Source organism: Schistocerca piceifrons, chromosome 11 (genome assembly GCF_021461385.2).
Source record: "Schistocerca piceifrons isolate TAMUIC-IGC-003096 chromosome 11, iqSchPice1.1, whole genome shotgun sequence".
Taxonomy (NCBI): domain Eukaryota; kingdom Metazoa; phylum Arthropoda; class Insecta; order Orthoptera; family Acrididae; genus Schistocerca; species Schistocerca piceifrons.
In genome coordinates, this window is record NC_060148.1 from 127,711,084 (window position 1) to 127,727,446 (window position 16,363).

At 42.0% G+C, this 16,363-nt stretch overlaps 1 protein-coding gene across 2 annotated transcripts in view; it reads right to left on the reverse strand.

Annotated features, from left to right (window-relative positions):
- Window positions 1–16,363, reverse strand: part of LOC124720007 (serine/threonine-protein kinase Pink1, mitochondrial) — a 112,047-nt gene that overhangs the window by 87,369 nt on the left and 8,315 nt on the right. For both annotated transcript variants that reach the window (XR_007006034.1, XM_047245244.1), the window contains exon 2: window positions 9,880–10,051. Coding sequence is in view for 1 of the 2 variants with exons in the window: in XM_047245244.1 (XP_047101200.1) it covers window positions 9,880–10,051 (172 nt within the window). In the remaining variant the exon portion in view is untranslated. The remainder of the gene's footprint in view (window positions 1–9,879; window positions 10,052–16,363) is intronic.

The window sequence follows — 16,363 nt, forward strand, 5'->3', positions numbered from 1 at the left end:
AGTTCGACAACATTTGCAGCAGCACCGACTATCAGCTCGGAGACCACGGCTGCGGTTACCCTTGACGCTACACCACAGACGGGAGTGCCTGCGATGGTGTACTCAACGACGAACCTGGGTGCACGAATGACAAAACGTCATTTTTTCGGTTGAATCCAGGTTCTGTGTACAGCATCATGATGGTCGCATCGGCGTTTGGCAACATTGTGGCAAACACACATTGGAAGCGTGTATTCGTCATCGCCATACTGGCGTATCACACGGCGTGATGGTATGGGGTGCCATTGGTTATACATCTCTGTCACCTTTTGTTCGCATTGAAGGCACTTTGAATAGTGGACGTTACATTTCAGATTTGTTACGACCTGTGGGTCTACCCTCCATTCGATCCCTGCGAAACCCTACATTTCAGCAGGATAATCCACGACCACACGTTGCAGGACCTGTACGGGCCTTTCTGGATACAGAAAATGTTCGACTGCTGCCCTGGCGAGCACATACCCCAGATCTCTCACCAACTGAAAATGTCTGGTCGATGGTGGCCGAGCACCTGGCTCATCACAATCGTCAGTCACTACTCTTGATGAACTGTGGTATCGCGTTGAAGCTGCACGGGGAGCTGTATCTGTACACGCCATCCGGGCTGTGTTTGACTCAATGCCCAGGCGTATCAAGGCCGTTATTATGGCCAGAGATGGTTGTTCTGGGTACTGATTTCTCAGGCTCTATGCACCCAAACTGCGTGAAAATGTAATCACATGTCAGTTCTAGTGTAATATATTTGTCCAATGAATACCCGTTCGTCATCTGCATTTTCTCTTGGTGTAGCAATTTTAATGGCCAGTAGTGTATATTGGGCACATTATAGCCAATTTCCATTCTTCTGGCAGTGTCTCCTTCTCCCATATCAACTGGATCAAACACTATAAAGATACAAAAACAAACACCCACAGGCCTCAAAGTCACAATGGTACTGACCAGCCACCATGTCATCCTCAGACTTCACTGCACATAGATACGGAGGGTCATGTGTTCAGCATACAGCTCTTCTGGCCACTGTCCGCTTTCATGACCAGTGCCGATACTTCTCAATGAAGTAGCTCCTCAACTGTCCTCACAAGGGCTGGGCGCACCTCACTTCCCGACGACACTCTGCCGACCCAGACGGTGACCCATCCAAGTGCTAGCCAAGCCCGACAGCACTTAACTTTGGCGATCTGATGGGAACCGGTATTGCCACATAAAAACAAAAAAAAGTTTGTTGTTGCAAAAAATGTTTTATTGTCAATTGCAACAGCGTACAACAGTATATTAGAAACTACGCAGATTTCACGGAATCTGGAGTCTTCGCAAGAATCCACAGTAATGTGATGCGATGCTAGATGGCAGTACTATGCAGGAGAGAGGAGCGTGAAGAGAGACCACATTGTGAGTCGAGCAGCCAATTGGGACAGATATTACCTGACTATAACAGCACTATCATAAAGATTGCAGTTCACTGTGGAAGTAATTCATGACAATGCCACCAGGAGCTAGAGGGAACGGTAGAAAATGCTGCTCTACTGTACCAAACAGTTGCTCCGTGGGTAGACACACATTTACATATGAACTAGCATTCAACTTGCATATTTCAGAATATCTTCATTTGTTATCATTTTTGAGATAAGTTATAGTTGCCACGACTTTCGCAATGACTCTTCGTATAACAAAATTAACTATCAGAAATTATTGTACCACGACTTTTGTAACAGTAAACATGAAAATTTTTTAATTCCTGTTGGGTATGTGACTTTTTTATCCTCCCAGAGCAAGCAGAAAGTATTTTCCAAAGTTAGTACTGTTCATAGTTGCACCTGGCATCATGAATCTTGTCTGGAAATACTGCCCAAATTATTTGAAATGGCTGCCAACAATCTGGACATGCAGTTCTCGTCACACGTCTAACAATCTAAGCTAATTTTTTGTGCTGAAACTGTGAAACAGTTTGTGCTGGATTGAGAACTTCTAGGTGCTTAATTTCATCATCACCAATTGAATCTATCTGAACCATCAATTCTCAAGTAATATTGTTTGTTCCTGAAATATGACGTGTAGCATTGTTCAAGTTTCACGTATGTGGCAAGCTTATTCTTACTCCAAACAGTGGCTAAATCTAGGGTCGCATCTCATACACCTGGGAAAGTAAGCTGGAAAAATTGGAGGAAGAAGCTAGCAGGTGAAGAAGAAAAACACAGAAAAGTGAAGCAGGAAGTATCGACAAAAGAAGAAAACTAGTGCAACATTGGCAGGGCGGGAAGAGCAACAGAAATGAAATCTTGTCAGTGAGGGCAAGAAAAAATTAACAAGCAGCGACAAGACATAAACACTCGTAAAAGTTTTCCTCAAGCATTGGGAAAAGCAGTCTGCAGATGTAAGAAAGCACTACCTTGGTCACCCATGAGCAAGCAGTGCTACTAGATCAAATTTGTTGCGAACTGTCACCAATAAAAGAAGACATAGTTGTGGGTGAAACATCATGAAAAGGAGAGATTTGAGTCACTGTAAACGATACATGTGATGTTATTAAGGCTTTCTTTGTCTGTGATATCACCAATTATCAATTCCGAGTGTCATATGGGCCCACGTAATACCTCAGTTGTTATGCCAAATGTAGATGATGAGATAGAGGAGACATTTTGTAGAAAGTAAGAATGCCACCTTTGTGAGACCAAATGACAAGAATGTTTATGTTCTGACTGATGGTACCAGTATAGTGTCTGTTTCACCTGAACCAACAACTGACTGGAGAAACTGACTGATTATTGCTGTTGGGTTTCTTGCTACAATGTATGTTCAGTAGCTGGTGTAAGTACACTGTTGCCCGGTCTGGAATTTAATGTCTGTCTGTGAATGTAGCCTTATAGAGTAATTGTGGACTTCATTTTGACATCTTTGTGTGAAATGTGGCTCTCATCATGGGGTCGCCTCATAAATTCATAGACTTTACTCTTGTTTTATAGTGTTCTTGTGATATATCCTATTACTTTCAAAATCTATGACAATTAAGTTTCATAAGGACAAAGTGTCAGATGGCTAATTTGGATTAGCATCTATAACGATATGCAGTTAGTAGATGTAGTTGTAGAAGTATGAAAATAGTCTCCATTACCATGGAATCTTAATGAAAGGTTCTGGTTACCAGTAAAAAATTATACATTAAACTTCAGAAGATTTTTCTCAAATCACCAAAACAATTTTTTCTAGCCCTCTTCTCTGTCACATGCATAACAAATGTAAGATGATATATTTTACATACAAAAATAAAATTGTAACTTGTCGTTAATGGTTATCCTACTTGTATCAGTTGTTTAAATTTTTGTAAATTGAAAGGTACATACCAATTACTAAATACAAGAGCTATGGTAAGTTTAACTTTTTGTCACATGTCAACTAAAAAATAATTACTGTGAAATTCCCCTTTGGCATAAAAGACATTTAGATGCACGAAAAACCACATTCTGCTTAAAACGGCGTGCACTGAAACTTGAACATCAAGCATGACATTTTAATTTATTACTTATTTAGTACTAACTCCATTCACCACACACTTTGCACACAGTATCTACATATATCGTTGAATGTATCTGCAAAATTATGTCTCAGTGCAATACATACTTCAGGAGATATGTTGCCATAAACATTGAGATGCATGAAAAACTTGCTTTTGCTTATGGTGGAGTGCAAACCGACCAGGCTATATTTACCCAGTGTTTCATAATGAGAGCATTTACTAACTTCCAAACAAGTTTAATCATAATTTTAAACTTTTTCAAAAAATGTTCTCTCATGTTTAATGTCATATATTTAAACATTAACTCATTTGTAAAGCAATCAGATGTTTGAAGCAGATGTTTGAACACAGGGGTTCGATTTTTTAATGAAACTGGATTTACTGGTATAACCTAACTCTCCCTAATACAATGTTTAATAAAAGTTATGGTAAGCAGCAGACCTGCTATTGACATTTCTATAGGCACACTGACGTTAGAAATCAAACTACTTGATCATTTGTAGTTAAAACTGGAAGATTAATGAATGAAAAGGGAATTGAGGATTATCGAATGAAAAATGATTTGTATCAGCAGACTGGAAAGAGGTGCACAACCCATTTAGAATCAGTGAAAAACGTACAGTGGAACCTCGCATAAAAAGCATAATTCATTCCAGAATCTTATTCGTAGTGCGAAATGCTCATTAAGTGAAACAATTTATCCCATATAAATAAATGTAAAATATGATAATGTGTGTCGCGCAGAAAAGTTCTAAAGTTTTATTTTATTCATACCATTTATTCAAAGAAAATTACATACATGATACATAAATAATTACTTTTACTAAGAAGCTATCAATAGACTTGGCAAAAATGTGACACAGCATTACCATAAAATAAATTTATGGCACGCTTAGACACTGCTTTATTGGGGGTAATGATTTTTCAATGTATGGTGGAAGCAATACCCATGCTTTCGGCATTTCTCTTATTGCATCAGAAGATTGCTGCTTTAATTTTACCCCCCCACCCCCCCAACCCTCTGAAGAACTTCTCTTTACAACTTCCTGCTGTGAAACACATTGCAATTCCATCAGTTCTTTGGTGGTCATTTCTTGGCTGTTATCTTCAACAAGCTCACTGATATCGTTGTTATCCTCTTATAGCCCTGTATTCTTGGCCAAAGACACAATCTTATTGAGTACAGGCTCCACAGGTACTGACTCAAATACCTCAGTCACATTCAACAATGCACTCCGGTACATAGCTTCTTCCAAGCAGAAGTGAGAATTCTTTTGGTAACCCCTTCCCACAATTTTCCATCATCTTCACGCAGGCAATGATGTTGAAGTGATATTTCCAAAACTCTCAGAGTTTGATTGGTAGCTAACCAAAACTCTCAGAGTTTGATTGGTAGCTAAAGTCAAACTCAAAGCAATGCTCAAAGAGTGCTTTAGTGTAGAGCATCTTAAAGTTAGAAATAATCTCCTGGTCCATGACGGGCGTGGTGTTGGGTGGCAGAATCTGATCTTGATGAATTGAAAGTCTTCAAGGAGTTGTTCTCGTAGGCCTGGAGAATGGGCAGGAGTGTTGTCCATCACAACCATGACATGGAGTGGCAGATTCATCTCAACCAAACATTTCATTTATTTAAAAAAAACACGTGTCACCGAAGCCTTGTTGTTGAACCTCCACATCACATCTAAACTGCTCTTCTGGACTTTACACTTCTTGAAGGCTTGCGCAATTTCTGAGTAGTAAACAAGAAGCAGCTTAATTTTCAAATCACCACTTGCATTGGCACAGAATAATAGTGTCAGAAAGTCTTTCATTGGCTTCTGACCAGGAATGCATTCTCCTCTGCTGTTACAATGGTATATTTCGGCATCTCTTTCCAGAATAGACCTGCCTCGTCACAATTAAAAACCTGTTGTGGTAGATAACCCTCAGGATCTACGAGCATCTCAAAGTTGCTGATGAAGTTCTCTGCTGTCTCTGTATCGGAGCTGGATGCATCGCCGCACCTCACAACTCTGTGACTGTCGGTTCTTCTCTTAAGCGTCCGATACCAACCACGGCTTCCCTTACACATTTCTTCCGCCACTGATGATCCTGGCGTCTTCTTAACGAGGTTGACGAAAATTATTCTTGCCTTCTCACAAATGATGTTCTCGTTAAAGTGTCACCTTGCAATTGCTTTTCATTCATCCATATAAGGAGCAACTTTTCTATATCGTCCAGAATACGACACCGTTGTTTAGGTAGTCTTGTCACTCCACTTGAAGCCCCCTATCTCTTTAATCTTGTTCTTGTTCTCGAGGATAGTGCAAATAGTTTATGTAGACTGACTATGTGCATGATAAATCAGCAACACTCGGACCATGTCCACATTTTTCAATGATTTTATGTTTCATTTCTGAGGTAAATTTCTTTCTCTTATGGTCATAATCTTTCGGCTTTATCTTCAGACACATTTTTACAGAGGTTATTAAAATTTGCACACAAAAAACACTGTGTGAACAAAAGTTTAGAAAAAATGTGAGATCACAGGCTGCACTAAGATGTTAGCAGAAAGAGCACTAAACCCAGACTACAATACGTAGTAAAGACTTTGTTCATATGTCGCTGCCAACAATGAAAGGTGTTCATTTTGTTGAACATTTCCCCCGCGCAAATGGCTGGTGACATTAAACTAAATCATCATCTCTCGTTATGTGAAACATCGCTCATTAAGTGAGGGTTTTTTTGTTTTGTTTTTTTTTTTTACACCGTTTGTTTTGCTCATTATGCGAATTGCATGTTACTGGAAGTGCTCGTTAAGAGAGGTTCCACTGTAATATATTCTGTAAAATAACCTACAGTTCCGAAGAAAATAGTTTGAAAATGTAATAATTAAATTACAATCCCCCCGCTTTTCTTCACATGTTCTTAGGGATATAAAGGCCAATTGCAACTACTGTTAAACACAGCAGTTTGTTTTTTATAGTAGAACTTCTCTCCACAACAGCATTCATAAGAGTGGTTGAAACTGCTCAGCAAATTGCTCGTGTGGGGCAACTGTCAAAGCAACTGACCAATTGCAGAGGTCTTACACATGATAGGTGTCTGCGAACCACTGCTTGTGTGTCAGGCCCTTTGTGTGTAGCTGTTTATACTATATATTTTACATAAAACAATAAACTGGTAGCCAAGATGCAGGAATTCTTATTATTCCCCGACTACCGGATTCGGCGCCATCATCGGATCTAGGGAGGACAGAAAACACTATAACAGTGGGCTTGGATTCCACTTATATAACATGCATACATATAAATTTAGTTACATACTTTAGGACACATACAGGTTACAACATCAAGGCAAACAATGGCGATATTAATAGTTGCCTATAACACGCAGGCCTTACAAAATTGTCGTAAGCAGCACATAGGCATCCAAGAGAGATGACATTATAAATGTTTAGTGTCTCGATCACATACAAGCCCTTCGGACCAACACTGAACCGTGGGAACGCAGTCAGCTCTTTTATGAATGTGGGGAAAATGTCCTATTTTAAGGCGATAGGTATTGGAGGGCAGTGTGGAGGGTAAAAATTGTATAGGGAGACGAAGAGATGAAGACACTAAGTGGATTCAGAAGTATGTGGGGTGCAGTAGTTACTTGGAAATTAAGAAGCTTGTGCAGGATAGAGTTGCATCGAGAGCTGCATCAATCCAGTCTCTGGTCTGAAGACAACAACAACAACAACAACAACAACAACAACAACAACGGAGGCGTGTAGACAGCCATTTTCCCCTCACTCTATCTGCAAGTGCAAGAGGAAAGGAAAGTACTAGTAGTGGTACAGCGCACCCTCTGCCATGCACCACATGGTGGCTTGCAGAGTATGAATGTATGTATGTATGTATGTATGTATGTAGATGTAGAAAATGCATGGCACGAGGGTTTTAATTGCCCAGACAAGGCCGTTTTGTGGATACAGAACATGGTCCCTAATGAGCTTACATTTATATGTGAACAAGTGGAAACAGGTGTGTCGATGCAATAGTGAAGGAATCGTATGCTGTAGGTAACATGCTGCACAAAATTGACTGGACTGATAGTGTGTACCCTTTGTAAGTGGTATGGATGCCACTGCTGCTCACGCAGAACATCCCAGATGAAACTGTGACTAACACCCATTGCCTGTGCAATTGTTTGAGTACTTGTTGATAGGTTTTGTTCAATGCGATGTAGTACATCTCCAAATTCGGGCATGTGGTGTTGCTGTGGAGCACCAGTTTCCTGCCTCAGCACGGTCAGGGTACCGGTTTCTTGGAGCCACTGTGTAACTCGGGCGAAAGCTTTGTCCAGTGGCACGCTATGTTGCGGAAAACGTTTGTGGTACAGCCGACTGGTAGCTCTCCCATTATCTCGAGCTTCGTCATGCAAGAGGAGAACATCTGTGTATTCCTAAAATGTGTACCGAACCACATTTACTGTATCGGAGATGCACATTCTCTTTGCCCCAGCAGTTGTGGACACGTCATACATCTGAATTGAAAGTGTCATAGAACAGAAACAGTACATTTCAGGACATGCGTTCGTATTAAAAATATTATATACTCACTCCACTATAAAAGTCCTAGAAGTCTGTAATGGGAAATTCCAAACACACTGCGTATCTTATAATTTAACAACCCCTAAACGGTGCCCTCACATTGACTATCCTGCACAGGCTCACCTTGCAGATGCAAAGAACATACACTACTGGCCATTAAAATTGCTACACCTCGAAGATGATGTGCTACAGACGCGAAATTTAACTAACAGGAAGAAGATGCTGTGATATGCACGTGATTAGCTTTTCAGAGCAGTCACACAAGGCTGGCGCCGGTGACGACACCTGCAACGTGCTGACATGAGGAAAGTTTCCAACCAATTTCTCATACACAAACAGCAGTTGACCGGCGTTGCCTGGTGAAGCGCTGTTGTGATGCCCCGTGTAAGGAGGAGAAATGCGTACCATCACGTTTCCGACTTTGATAAAGGTCGGATTGTAGCCTATCGCGATTGTGGTTTATCGTATCGCGACACTGCTGCTCGTGCCGGTTGAGATCCAATGACTGTTAGCAGAATATGGAATCTGAAGGTTCAGGAAGGTAATACGGAATGCCGTGCTGGATCCCAACGGCCTAGTATCACTAGCAGTCGAGATGACAGTCATCTTACCTGCACGGCTGTAACGGATCGTGCAGTCACATCTCGACCCCTGAGTCAACAGATGGGGATGTTTGCAAGACAACAACCATCTGCACAAACAGTTCGACGACGTTTGCAGCAGCACGGACTATCAGCTCAGAGACCACGGCTGCGGTTACCCTTGACGCTGCATCACAGACAGGAGCCCCTGCGATGTTGTTCGTGATGACGAACCTGGGTGCACGAATGGCAAAACGTCATTTATTCAGATGAATCCAGATTCTGTTTACAGCATCATGATGGTTGCATCCGTGTTTGGCGACATTGCGGTGAATGCACATTGGAAGCGTGTATTTGTCATCGCCATACTGGCGTATCAACCGGTGTGATGGTATGGGGTCCCATCGGTTACACGTCTCAGTCACCTCTTGTATGCATTGACGGCATTTTGAACAGTGGACGTTAGATTTAAGATGTGTTACGACCCGTGGCTCTACCCTTCCATCGATCCCTGCGAAACCCTACATTTCAGCACGATAATGCACAACTGCATGTTGCAGGTCCTGTGCGGCCTTTCTGGATACAGAAAATGTTCGACTGCTGCCCTGGCCAGCACATTCTCCAGATCTCTCACCAATTGAAAACGTCTGGTCAATGGTGGCCGAACAACTGGCTCGTCACAATATGCCAGTCACTACTCTTGATGAACTGTGGTATCGTGTTGAAGCTGTGTGGGCAGCTGTACGTGTACACGCCATCCAAGCTCTGTTTGACTCAATGCCCAGGCGTATCAATGCCCAGGCGTATCAATGCCCAGGCGTATCAATGCCCAGGCGTATCAATGCCCATTATTACGGCCAGAGGTGGTTGTTCTGGGTACTGATTTCTCAGGATCTATGCACCCAAATTGCGTGAAAATGTAATCACATGTCAGTTCTAGTATAATATATTTGTCCAATGAACACCCGTTTATCATCTGCATTTCTTCTTGGTATAGAAATTTTAATGACCAGTAGTGTAGTTAACATTCTCAAACTATAAACTGTGCAAAAGAAACAATGTGGGAGAAACTAACATAAAATTCACTTGACAGAACATTAAGTGCCAGGATACCAAATTAAATTTAATTTCTCCAATGCATTCACAATGAACGGCTTAAGAGCCACGTTTACCTGTTTCCTTTAGTTTCGCGGCATACACGACAGCACTGCAGCCCTTAGCGATCATGGGCCCCACGTCCAGGTCTTTCAGTCCACTCACACACTCAGACGCGTCCAGATCTGCCTTGGGATGACAGCCACTCTGCAGCTGCGATATGGACCACTGGAGTTTCGACACGGCTTCCTGGAATGAGAAGCAGCTCACATATTTAATAAAAGATTTTGTCTGTTGTCTATAGTTTGTAACAAAACAAGCTACTTTTGTGATGAACACACACACACACACACACACACACACACACACACACACAAACTGTGTGTCTCCAATATTATCTACAAAGGATATTCAGAAAGTAAATTCCGATCAGTCCCGAAATGGAAACCACTGTGAAAATCGGATGCCAACGGACTTGCCGCAGTGATAACACGGGTTCCCCTCAGATCACCGAAGTTAAGTACTGTCGGGCTGGGCTAGTACTTGGATGGGTGACCATCCGTTCTGCCGAGCGCTTTTGGCAAGCAGGGTGCACTCAGCCCTTGTTAGACAAAGTGAGGAGCTACTTGATTCAGAAGTAGCAGCTCTGGTCTCGGAAACTGACGTAAGGCCAGGAGAGCGGTGTGCTGACCACATGCCCCGCCAATCCACATCCAGTGACGCCTATGGGCTGAGGATGACACGGCGGCTGGTCAGTACCGTTGGGCCCTCATGGCCTGTTCGGGAGTAGTTTAGTTTAGTTTTAGTGAAAATCTGATGAAGCTTTGCATGTATGTGTTGGATAGTGTCTTTAGCATGCCCGTCGATCACGTCACATCGCTCTTTTCAGTTGTGAGTGCATAGTGAAAACATAAAGATGCCTATAAAATACAGGGTAAGCACAAAGTCTTGCCCTGATTATAAAAATTTATAACAGAATAACTGTTTCACATAATAAGTTACATTTGATGCCATTACATAGGTTAGTGTTACTAGTTTTTTTTTCTTCTAAGACCACTTGCATCAATAGAAAATATTGGTAAAATTGATAAAATGTCCTTCATAGGCTCTACTGTGACGTCAGCTTCTTCCACTCTATACACTTTGTGAGAACCTCAAATTTGTCTCACAAATATCAGTGTCTTTCTATCCTGGTCTTAGAGAACTTCCAATGAACACAAATATATACTCTTGCTTGTATTGTTTCTTCTCCCAGGATTTTGTTATATAAAACTAAACATTCCATAAAATTTTAAACATACTTTTAGGTTCCTGCATAACCATAATCTGGAAATTTTGAAAATGCCACAAAAAGTCTTTGAAACAAATCACTGAGCTATGCTACAGATCAACCAATTACCACAGCCAGCTTTCCTCCACTCACATTTGTTAGTTTTGCCAACCCTCAGCCACACTACAACATTAGAATATGAAGCAATATCCCAAAATATCCTGTCACATTCCAAGAAACATACAATACAAGAGGTACATATGAAAACCAGTATCCAACTTCGTAATCCTACCAATTTGTATAAATGCTACTGCTGACTCTCCACAATCAAGAGTGAGGCACTATCCATATTCTTCCAGAACTGAGGATACACTATCCACATTCCTCCAGAACCTCAACACCTTCTCCCTCATTTGCTTCATCTGGTCCTACTCTACCAAACAAGCCACCTTCCTAGATGTTTGCCTCCACCTCAAAGTTGGCTACATCAGTACCTCCGTCTTTATCAAAACTACCAACTACCCATAGTACCTCCACTCCAACAGCTGCCACCCATTCCATACCAACAAGTCCCTTCCATACAGCCTAACCACCTGTGGCTGTTGTGCCTGTAGTGACGAGTAGTCCCTCTCGAAATATACAGAGTGTCTCACTGGACCTCCACAGACTGTAATCATCTTTCCAACCTTGTACAGAAACTGATGTCCCGTGTCTTATCTCTCCAGCCACCCACCCCCTGCCAAAGTCCCATCATCCGACCACAGAACAGCAATCCCCTCGTGACTCAGTACCACCCAGGACTGGAGCAAGTGAATCACATTCTCCACCAGGGTTTCCACCAGCTCCCGTCATGAGCTGAAATGAGGAACGCCCTATCCACTGTCCTTCCTACCTTCCCACAGTGGCATTCTGTCATCCATCAGACCTAAACAATATGCTCATCCATCCCTACACTATCCATGTTCCCAACCCCTTGCCTCATGGCTCATATCCCAGGAATATGACCTTGACACAAAAACTTTCCAATACCTCCTCCCACCACCACCACCACCTACTTCAGTCCGGTCACAAGCATCACCTATGCCATCAAAACCTGGGCTACGTGTGAAACCAATCATGCAATCTATAAGCTGAGCTGCAACCACTGTGTTGCATTTTATGTAGGCACGACAACCGACAAGCTGTCGGTCTGCACAAATGGCCAAGAAACAGCTAGAAAACCCGGTTGCTGAGTACAATGCCTAACAACATTCTTAATTTCAATGGTTGCTTCACAGCCTGTGCCATCTGAATCCTTTCTACCAACACAAGCATTTCTGAATTGCGTGGCCGGGAACTCTCCCTGCAATATATCCCGTAGGCCTGCTAGCTTCAACCTTAAGGTGCTTTTACACCTGAAGACCTTGCGGCTAGTTGCTGTGTGAATGCTTGGCCCATACGCTAAATACAGGCACGTGTGTAGGTTGCATGCCACTTCCTTAACATGAATGTGCTAGTGATTCCATTCACACCTGTGTTTGCACTGGGGACGTCTACTTCCGTGTGCTGTAAGGTGCACAGGTGTAAACTCACCTTTAGATAGTCTCTGTCCTTCACCTACCTACCGCCTTCCTTGTTCTCATTACAATACTACAAACTTTCTATTCCACCAATGCACCACATCTTTTTATATCTCTCCTTTTCCACTTCCTTCATCCTGCCCTCTGTTTAACATCCCGACTGCAATTCACTGCCCTACGCTCTCCCCAACTCGTCCCTGTATGCTCACACCCCTACCCTACCATTCCTCCCCCACCCAGCCCCCACTTACTGCCATCAGCCAGACTGTTTCTCCCATCATGCATAGCTGCTTGTGTGTGTGTGTGTGTGTGTGTGTGTGTGTGTGTGTGTGTGTGTGTGTGTGTGTGTGTGTGTGTGGAGGGAGGAGGGGCAGCGAGGGGTGTGTCAATTCAGAGGGCTTTTTGGCCAAATGCTTACTTGCTTTGTGGTGCCTCTCTACGACTCAACATTTCCACTATATGGTGAGCAGCAATCTATCCTTTCCATAATGCTGTCATTATTCTATCCTAGATTACCATTGTAGATTAATAACCTTTATTCGGTGAGCTGCGAACTTCTGCCACTCCTCATACGCATCCCTCCGAAGCCTCTAGAAAGTGACATCCAGTGTCTGACATGGAGTTGTTGAATTTGGTAACATACAAACAAGTTTTAAATCATGAACACTAAAGAGGCTGAAAACCTATTGACTGTAGTGAAATAGTGAACTGTCTCCCAGAGATTTGTAAACTTTCTTGTCATCTAGCATGTGAAAGAAAATATTTTTCAAACTAGTACACACGTGTTGCCATATAAATCCACCCATTTTAAATATAACAGTAGCGAGCACTGGAAGCACACCCTGAAAATGTGCTGATTCAAGAGGTACCGTACCAGTTGAAAACTCGGTGGAGCAGGTAAAGGGCTGAAAGAAATTGGTGCTATAGGATTTTCAGAAACAATGAAGTTCTGTGTGCTCTGGACACATCTGATTTGATCAGTTTGTTAAGTGTATCAAGAGCCTATGGATTCTACTCTTCCTTTCGAAACAATTTTGTGAAAAAAGACTCCACTTTATTCTTATACTCTTCAGTGCAAAGAAACTTTACTAATGTAACCAAGTGTTCTAATAATCCCCTCAAATATTCTAATTACTTGATGACCATCATCAGAGTATGAAGGGGTCCAGATAAATGTAGACACACTCTGATAGTCAATATTAATGGAACAAAATGACATTCCATTACAACTCTTGCACAAGGTGAAGGTTATTTTGTGTGTCCAAAGTGATCCCCATTAGCAGTCAACACTGAATTGTCGACCAAACTACAGCTGTCGCTGTTGACACTGTGATAGCCGCACAAGACGCCTCTATGGTTTCTCTTAACTCATTCACTGTAGCTAGCTTCTGTTGATAAACATTTTTCAACGTCCGCACAGGTAAGTAGAGAGTTGTACAGTCTGGAGAGCACAGTGGGTACTCTACAGCTCCTCTTCGACCTACCCTTCGTCCAGGTAGATTTTCATCCGAGCAGGCTCTGGCATCTCTGTGGCAGTGAGGTGGGATGCCATCTCGTTGCAAGTAAAATCTTTCGTTTCCAAACACCTCTCAAATGGCAGGTAAAATCGATGTTTGCAGCATACGAGGGTACACCTCACCAGTTATGGCACCTTCAAAGAAGGATGGGCCAATCGAACTGCGCAATAACAGTCCACACCACACATTAACACCCGGTAGGCTAAGACGTTTGTCCATGTGAACGTGAAGATTTTCAGCAGCTCAGTACATGCAGTTTTGGTGGTTTACAGTGCCGTTAAGTTTGAATAGTGTCTCATCAGACCAGATAACCATCCCCGCAAACCGTTCATCCTTGTGAAGCGTGCCTTCAATCTACTTGCAGTACTCCATCCTTCGATCCAGGTTGTCCTCATTCATAGCGCAAAGTGATCTCGGAAGGTACAGTGTCCACAACTCTGCAGTCTTCAGATTCATTGTAAACTTGATTGGATTAACGTACTTTCATGTGCAGCCTGCTTCACCGATTTTGAGGTGACCTAGAAAAATGGTGCAACACAGCAACGCTGGAAGCTGGACTTGATCTTGTTGGTCAGCCAGACCTTTCCTTACACATATCCAGACCAGTATTGTCAGCTTCAAATTTGTCCCGAATATAATAAATTATTACACGTGCCGGTGGCCGACTTCCATACACATTACGCCAAATTGCTGTTATACCTACATTACATTTTTGTACTACCAGTAGCACTTGCATAGCTCACATGAGAATCTTACTTCATTGACTGCTGTAATGTCATCTGCTGCAAAACGTGTGGCAAGATCTGTCAAGAAAATAATGGACTGAACTACTGCGCAAACTTGCAATGATAAGTCACTTTGTTCCAAAGATATTAATTATCAAAGAATGTCTACATTTTTCTGGACCCCTCTGTATATTTACATTGTTCCAAAGACCAAAAGTCACTTTACCTGGCATAATTAGAACAGGCAATATAAACAACTACCATATGAAAGGAGAATGGTTGGTTTAATCTTCAGTCCAAGGTTTACTTTGCTCCAGCTCTCCGTGCCAGGTTATCCTATTAGAGCCTCTTCATCTCTGTGTGACTACATCAAACCTACTTCCATTTGTAGTCAAACCTTGGCTTCTCCTAAAAAATTGTACACCCCTCTCCCCCCCAAAAAAACCTAATATACCAAACTGATGACTTTGATGTCTCAGAACGTGTTCTCTCAACTACACTGTTCTTTTAGTTAAATTATGCCACAAATTATTCTATCCCAGATTAGATTCAGTACCTCCTCGTAAGTTACTTCATTTTCAATTTCAGTAATAATTATGTATTGGGACCCCCCCTCCACACCCCCCCTTACATTTTCCAATACAGCATGGATGTAAACATTAGGTTTTGCTACTGGTCAATTTGTTAACGCAACCAGATTTTCTGATTTAAAATTCATTGGCTAACCTAGACCTGGGACTATGCTACAGATCAGTGACACACTTTGTGTGTGTGTGTGTGTGTGTGTGTGTGTGTGTGTGTGTGTGTGTGAGGGGTGGGTTCCAACACTTATTTTAACCCAAATTTCTTCTGTACCCCCACATTTAAAAAGCTCCTATTCTCTTCTTGTCTGACCCTTTGTTATCCGTGCTCACTTCAGTACAAGGCTCAACATTTGCAAACAGCTTCAGCAAATAACTGCTACCACTTAAAATTATATTTAATATTAAAGAAGTTCCTTTTTCAGAGATGCTTTACATGCTATTGCCTGTTTGTATTTTACAATCTCTCTAAATCTACTATCAGTTATTTGATGCACAAATAGCAGAACTCTTCTACTACTTATGGCATCTAATTGCCTAATGGGTCATTCCACGTCAACAGGACTGATATTAGAAAGTGTCCCTACTCAGCCACTTCCAAACCTAATGAAATTTGGTGTGAAGGTTCTATATGCTCCTTGGTGGTTATATACCGAATTTCAGTTCAGTATCTTTAGTGGTTAAATTTTTAGGAGCTTTTAAAGAGAGGCTATTCACCTTCGTATCACGGACAAAGGTGAAAATGTGACAAGTTTGCTAGGCATTTAAAAAAGTTCTAGGAAACATTTGGTCATTTGCTTTGCTGAATCACACCATGGCAAAAATAGGGATTTAACCATACCGAAATATGGATACAAGCGTCTAAAGTGAATAAAAAATTCGTCGCACTATTCTGGGAGCCAAGGTTTG